Genomic DNA, 7,898 nt, shown 5'->3' on the forward strand with positions numbered 1-7,898 from the left:
AATCGTAGATTGACGCTGGAGTACGACACGGTGTATTAGTAAATGAAGATGCATAAAAATGAAATCTAAACATTCTTTTAAAAAGCCACACGGCAAAGTCCATTTTGGACGAAAGTGGTGAAATAAAAACAACGATAAAATCAAAATGCCTGTCAGTTCAATTGTCATTCCTGCAAAAAAACAAACAAAAAACAAAGAACTCAACAACAATAGGTCCATGGAGGGAAGTTGTGCTGATATCAGCGGTTGGAGGCTCATCCACGATTTGGAACTTTGATCTTGGAGAAATGGAAAAGGGCTGGGATGGACTCAACCTCAGTAGTTTCGTTAAAATGGTGAGGTAGGCCTCGTCACAACTTTAGAAGGTTCAAAAAAGGGCTAAAACTGGCAGGCTGCTTTTGGCTTAAGTCTTTATTTCGCTTGTGCGTCTCTACAGGGATCTGCAGCATCCCGCACGTTTCAGATCTTAACGTCTTCTTGGATGCTGAGTTGTGAGAGAGTCTTCTTAATCCGCAGAGCCGTAAGCCGCGCCGCCCCATTGGCATACCAACATTCCCGCATGATCTTCCCCATCACTCTCAGCGCCTGCGGTGAGAAAAGCCAAATAAAAATGAGTTTTCCAGCCTCTCTCACAAGTATGCCTGTGAATAACAGCTGAATTTAATTAAAAGGCTGTATTTTCACATTGAAAAATCTCAGATGGCACGCTCAAAAATGGCGTTTCAAATTGCCAAGCATGTTTGTGGTGAATGCTGCGCCGTTATTTGAATGTTTTTTTCTTAGTGTGGTCTACTGTTATCATCAGTTCCACATGTACCAGCCCTAAAAGTCACATATTGACAGAAAAAAAAAACTGAGGCTGGTCAATGAAATCGTGAAAGGGAGTTTTTACCTCATAGCTCTGCCACCAGTTGGGCACATTGGGCCGTAGTCTCTGATCACACACCACCTTCCTCATCTCTTCTATGGAGGGGTCGGAGGGCACCAGATCATAGTAGGGAAGCTGGTAATCTTCATGGATGCCTGAGAAGGTAGTAAAAACGTGAGCTGATAGGTTCATATTTACTGCTGAATAGCTCAATGCAACGTTTTATGTCATATTTTATTCAAGATTTTGTTTTATTGCTCATGTGTAACAAAATAAATCAGCATTCACAGTCTCATGGGAAAATGTTACAGTGACAACCAAATATTCAGGATTGGGAGGTGGAGTCAGGATTGACAATTCTGCAGTCTTTTACGGTCACTTCACTTAAATACATACATGTATAACCTGTATGCATACACATTATTATATAGTAAACATTTTAGAACCTAATAGTTTAAATTTATTTATATATATATATATATATATATATATATATATATATATACACACACACACACACACAACTTATATAAAATATAAACAATATATTTATGGCACAAAACATGACTTTTTTTCTAAATTAACTGTGAGATTTATTAAGGCATGAAAAATGTGAAAAAAGTGTGATACTACCCTAATTATCTAATCAAATGATATGAAAATAAATGTCAATTAATTTAGATCACAGGGTTGAAACAACAAAGTGCCTTAGAGTTAAGTCGTTATTTTTTTTCTTTTGCGCACAAAAAGTATTCTCGTAGCTTCGTAAAATTATGGTTGAACACCTGATGTCACATGGATTATTTTACAGATCTTCTTGCTATGTTTCTGGACTTGGGAACATTTCAGTTGTGTTGCTGTCTATGCAGGGTCAGACAGCGCTCAGATTCCATCAAAAATATCTTAATTTGTGTATATACACACACACACACACACAACTTAAATATTCACACAACAAATTATGGCTGCATGATTCAAAATAAATATTTAAATCACTAATGTATTTTTACATATTTATACGACATTTGTCAAAATTCATTATGAAATTTTACAGGATTTTTTTGCCATTTTTAAAGTTGCTAATATATGAAATATGATCAAAAGATGATGATGAAGTTTTTTTCAGTTTTGTCAGTAAATTTCGTTAAGTATTTAAATAAATCTCTTATTCTTACCAAGGCTGCATTTTGTTTAATCGAAAATACAGTAAAAACAGTAACATTGTGAACTATTGTTATTTAAAATAACTGCTTTTTATTTTAATAAATAGAATTTACTTCAGTGTCACATGTTCCTTCAGAAATCATTCTAATATGCTGATTTTGTGCTGAATAAATGGTAATGAGACACAACCCCCAACACTCTATGGCACCTACAGCCAGTGGAAGCACTGATATTAATCACATTTGTTAAGATGCTGTGGGTGGAAGGTCATTTAAGCTCCTTTTTCCTCACCTCCAGCATTACACCGTCGTGCAATCTCCCAGTATACCAGTCCCAAAGCGTAGATATCAGCACACTTGAAAGAATCAAAATGCTTCATGTTGATCGTTTCATCTAGTACCTCTGGGGCCATATATCTAAAAGACAGAATAAATTCATATCAGGTAATGCCGTTTTCATAGTTACCTTTATAGTTAAATTTACATAAAGCAGCAGTTAACTGAACTGGCAATAGATGTACCTTTTGGTGCCGACCCTCTGATTAGGTGCGATGTCTATAGTATCAGTGATGGACTCGTGCCGTACAGCGAGCCCCAGATCTGCTATGGCACAAGTACCATTCTTTTTCACCAGGATGTTTTTAGATTTGAGGTCACGATGTGCAATGCCTGGTTTCCCTGAGGAAGGAGACCATCATGATTGAATTATTATTTTTTTTTTTTGAGTACAGGATTTGAGAGATTTTACAGTTCAGATAGGCTAACGTATCAAATTCACAATTACCCTGTGTTCCCAGGATCTCCATGTGCAGATGTGCCAGGCCGCTGGCCGCTGAGAGTGCTAACTTAATCATCCCCTCGATTGTGACGGAGTAGTGATTGAGATAGTCAAATAATGAGCCATGTTCATGATAGTCTGACACCAGCCACAGCTGTGTCCATGTGCCATTGTCTAAGAAACAGACATGAATATTCAAAGAGATGTAGGGATGAAAGAAATCACTCTCTTTATATGCTTGATCAGTGTACAAAACATTTATTAGTAATCATGTTATATATGATTACTTAAATTATTTTAATAATATACAATATTTATATAATATTATATGAACATTAAAATGTTAAAAATTAAGTAATTTAATATAAATGTACTAATTATTTTAAATAATTATAATATATATAATTTTAACATTAAAATATTACAATTTAAATAATATATCAATTTAATTATATGTAATAAATATAGATAGATAGATAGACAGATAATTTTAAATAATTACAATATTATATATCATTTTAACATTAAAATATTACAATTTAAATGTTTAAACAATAAATCTATTTAATTATATATAATATAGATAGATAGATAGATAGATAGATAGATATTTAAACAATTACAATATTATATAAACATTAATCATAAAAATATTGATTAACTAACAATTTCATTACTTAACTATTTATTAAAAATAATTATGAACTATTTGTTAAATATTTATTTTAATGATTTATTTGGGTCAATACAGTGACAAATACTACCTTTATTATCAGCAGCAATGAAGCCCAAGATGTTCTCATGACGGAGCATGATGGTCTGGTAAATCTCAGCCTCACGGAACCAGGAGCGTTCCTCTCTGGATGAGAAGATCTTCACAGCCACATCCCCTCCTCTCCATCTCCCCCTCCATACTTCCCCAAAGCGACCTTTACCTATGATCTCCTGCAGTACAATTGTTCTGGCCACCGTTCGCTGAACAAACAAGGGCAGGCCTGCAATGAGAAAACTCATTAGCACACAAACAAAACACTACACACACGCAGGAGGAGGAGGACAGAGGTGCAGCTTACCAGATCCTGAACCGGAGGTGGACAGATCGAAGATGAGATCCTGTAAGGTCTTGTCTTTGGCCAAGTACAGATGATCACAGGACGGATCCTCAACATCGAGTCGCTGCCGATGGTTATAGTTGCGCTGGTGGTGCTGGAAAATGAGCACTCCCACGATAAGCAGCAAGCAAAAGAGGAAGACCGGGCCTGCTATCACTGCCACCAGCTCTACAGGACCCCAACTGTCCCCTTTACCTTCAGGAATCCCTGAAAGAGAGGAGTAAAATGCACTTTACAGGTTGGACCTAGAGGGATGAACAAATATTAAAATTCTGTTCAATACTGATAATAGGCAGCTAATTATTTTTTATTATTAATAAATGGTCAGTATTAAAACGATAACATTTGTCTAAATACATAAATAAAAAAAATACTAAGCAAAATGAAAAAAATTCAATTTTGGTCGCTAAACGATATAGCATCTATATATAATTATTACCATTCAAAAGTTTGGGGTCTGTAAGATTTTTTTTTAATGTTCTCGACAGTATTTTAAAATCAAAAATACAGTCAAAACAGTAATATTTTGGAATTTTATTCCAATTTAAAATAATAATTTTAAAATGTAATTTATTCCTGTGACGGCAAAGCTAATTTTTTTGTAGCCATTACTTCAGTCTCCAGTGATCCTTCAGAAATCATTCTAATATGCTGATTTGGTGCTCAAACATTTCTTATTATCAACGTTGAAAACAGTTGTGCTGCTTAATATTTTTGTGGAAACCATTTTTGAATAGAAAGTTCAAAAGAACAGCATTTATTTTAAATAGAAATATTTTGTAATATTATACTGTCACTTAATGCATCCTTGCTGAATAAAAGTATTAATTTTACTATTCTAATTATAGAATTAAATGCAATATTTAAATAATTGAACAAAACTTTTGAACGGTAGTGTATTTGGCCTGTACTCCTACCGCTGGGAATCTGGAGGTTTATACTGTTGCAGAAGTCCGTATAACAGCAGTGCGTGTTGAGCAGGCCTTTGGCACTCAAGCAGTAGATGGGCTGTCCGGGTGGTACCAGGCTGACACGGGGGATGCAGATCCGAACTTGCTGCTCCTCCTGACCTTTGATGTAGGACGTAGAGGCCATGCAGGCCCCATCAGTCTCGCACACATAACTGCTGCTCTCACAGGCAGTGCAATTACACTTAAGAGCTAGAGAGAGAAAGAGAGAGGGATGAACAATTAAAATATGACTCTAAATAACTGCAATGTCTTCATCTTAATGTCAGATCATAAATGAGGATGTATTCACTTCCTTCAGTGGATGCTTTAAGTGATCTGTGCTAATTCAAAATATCCACCAGAGGGCAAGCAAGACATAAGGAATCACTGAGCAAGGTACCTCAGACAGAGGCACTGCATGCAGAGTTCAGTTCCCTACCAAACTGCATAACACGAAACTGAATCTGCCACTGCAGATGAACCCAAACAGACTGTGTATAGCAGAAGCTGGCATGGGACGGCATTATTCAGACCCCCACTGCAGCAGCTTTATATCAGCAAAACACTTCCACAGACTATTGCATTATTGCACAGTCATAGAACTCAGTTTGCAATAAATGAGCAAGATGATTAGATTTGACATGTAAGAGGTAGTAGAATCAGCAGTGTAATCAAATCCAACTGAACGTTGATATTTATTGTACTTAAAACAGAAACGCAATAAGTCTTAAAATGGTTTATTATTTATTAGAATAATCTCAAAAAAAGGTGGGCTTTGGCGTCAGAATGGCCAAGAAATGCTGGTCTGTAGGATTTTAATCACCCTTTTTATTGTCTGATCACACAAAATATATACTCAGTTCACTAAAATATCTAAAACTCAAAGCTGTATATCTTCTATTGGCAAGGTTGTTGTGAAGCAGCTTGGCATGGTTAACAACATGCCGGAAAACTCTAAATATCGACCAATTTTTCTGTACATCACTAACTTGAGACCACTGTGTTTACAAGCACTAATTCCCATCAATCGGAATGAATCCAGTCTGATTTCAGATTCTAAAAATTATCTTTATATGAACACTGAATGTTGCAAGCTGACTTATATATTCTTTTGCATTACATGAATTACATTAGCGCATTACATGTATTTGAAACAAAACGTCAGCCCAGCTGCCACGCTCAGAAACAGACAAAGCTACCGCGATAATGCAAGCAAACGCAAGTATAATTGACATTTTCACCTTGATGACATATCTAAAAAGAAATCTTCTGACATTCATGTCACATGAGTTTTAGCAATCCATTCCAGCCATTGACTTTTGAAAAAAAGAAAGAAAAATACAGTGGAACTACATGGTACAGCAGTAACAGATGGTAAGACCATTTAAGAACCTTGGAGTACCATGTAAATGCAATAATTTATAATATTAATGTACAAACTGTAAAGACTACCATGGTAACACCTAAAAAAACATGATAACATCATGGTACCTTTTTGTTTTCATACTGCCCACAACATAACCTTAAAAGCCTGAGGGCATAAATAAACTATATACTTAATCGTCAGGGGCATTCAAATAGTCACCATGTTGGACAACCATCTCACCTTTTTGTAACTTTTTTTTAGAACTATCATCACCATTATGTATTTTTGTGTCTCGTCAACAGATCAGACAAACTCAGACAGGATGTGTTGACTGCTGGCACTCAGACTGCTGAGGGTGACTGAGGTCATGACACGAGGGGTGGCGTTCATACTCCACCGGCACCCTTGATTTTATCCGAGCCACATACAATGGCAGGCCACTCAAGACAAATTGCAGTGGTTTTAAAATAACAGGACTTCAGACGCTTGACTGTTGATCACAACAGGGCCCACCAAGGAACAAAATGCCCAGTCTTTTCTGGGCGTCCCGGTCAAGAACGCTCTATTCTAATCCACTCTTCTCATTTCACTGCTTTTCTTTTGCCTTTCCCACATCTTCAGGCCTCTGTTTTTACTTTATAGTCCTACTGTCACTCATCTCGCTCCACACACACTTAATTGATCTGACTCACTACACTTCCTCCCACAGTTTTTCGCACACAGGTTTATTGCACAACTCATGACATGCAAGTGGCAGAACCACACCCTCCTGAACAAGCGTCAACTTCGCTTTTAAACCGTGTGTATTTGTGTGGGGGTGTGTGTGTGTCAAGTGTCATACAGCAAGAGAGGGAGTGTGAGAGAGTGTTTGTGTACTCTTTATAAATCTAACAGACACTGCCAGTAACCGTTAGTGGAGCGGATCCAAGTCAACTGAAGTTCACATGCACAAGGAATTTCCTGCAGATTACACGGAGGTAACCAGGCCCTGATAGCGAGAGAAAAACAACCCAGTGCCATAATAACCCTCTAATGGAGCACACACGATATCATTAAATCACTGGGCAGCAAATAGAATGACCGTAATTGCCTCATAGTCTCTTTCTAAAGAGGTCTGAGAAATTGCAATGTAGATATCACATTAATCACAATCAGGATAACTATACTTACAGCTGAAGTGTGTAATTTTTTTGGTTAAAACGCTTAAAGGAATATTCCCGGGTTCAGTACAAGTTGCTCAATCAATAGCACTAGAGGCATAATGTTGATTAGCACAAACATTTATTTCTACTTGTCCCTCCTTTTGTTTCTGGGTTGCAATGAGGCACTTAGGGCCAATCTTTCAATGTTAACATACAAGATGCCACAAGACGTAAACAAAATGCATATAACGTGATTTTAGTGTGGGAAAAACAATCACGTACAAACCCTTTTTGTGTAAAGTTATATCCAACTGTACAGTTTCGTGGTCATGGCAACATACAGGTGCATCTCAATAAATTAGAATGTCGTGGAAAAGTTCATTTATTTCAGTAATTCAACTCAAATTGTGAAACTCGTGTATTAAATAAATTCAATGCACACAAACTGAAGTAGTTCAAGTCTTTGGTTCTTTTAATTGTGATGATTTTGGCTCACATTTAACAAAAACCCACCAATTC

The 7,898-nt window shown here is 36.6% G+C and overlaps 1 protein-coding gene across 2 annotated transcripts in view; it reads right to left on the bottom strand.

Annotated features, from left to right (window-relative positions):
* Positions 1 to 166: 166 nt before the first annotated feature.
* Positions 167 to 7,898, bottom strand: part of LOC107563637 (activin receptor type-1B-like) — a 16,141-nt gene continuing 8,409 nt past the window's right edge. The window contains exons 2-9 of one of the 2 annotated variants that reach the window (XM_016248558.1): positions 4,839 to 5,081; positions 3,883 to 4,128; positions 3,574 to 3,804; positions 2,816 to 2,983; positions 2,553 to 2,709; positions 2,324 to 2,448; positions 893 to 1,023; positions 167 to 585 (exon numbers count right to left, since the gene is read on the bottom strand). In XM_016248558.1, the coding sequence (XP_016104044.1) occupies positions 460 to 585; positions 893 to 1,023; positions 2,324 to 2,448; positions 2,553 to 2,709; positions 2,816 to 2,983; positions 3,574 to 3,804; positions 3,883 to 4,128; positions 4,839 to 5,081 (1,427 nt within the window). In that variant the 3' untranslated portion in view covers positions 167 to 459. Of the gene's footprint in view, positions 586 to 892; positions 1,024 to 2,323; positions 2,449 to 2,552; positions 2,710 to 2,815; positions 2,984 to 3,573; positions 3,805 to 3,882; positions 4,135 to 4,802; positions 5,082 to 7,898 lie in introns of both variants that reach the window. The other variant, XM_016248557.1, reaches the window with a different exon arrangement.

The sequence above is a fragment of the Sinocyclocheilus grahami genome, unplaced genomic scaffold, assembly GCF_001515645.1.
Source record: "Sinocyclocheilus grahami isolate Dianchi unplaced genomic scaffold, SAMN03320097.WGS_v1.1 scaffold884.1, whole genome shotgun sequence".
In the NCBI taxonomy this organism is placed as follows: domain Eukaryota; kingdom Metazoa; phylum Chordata; class Actinopteri; order Cypriniformes; family Cyprinidae; genus Sinocyclocheilus; species Sinocyclocheilus grahami.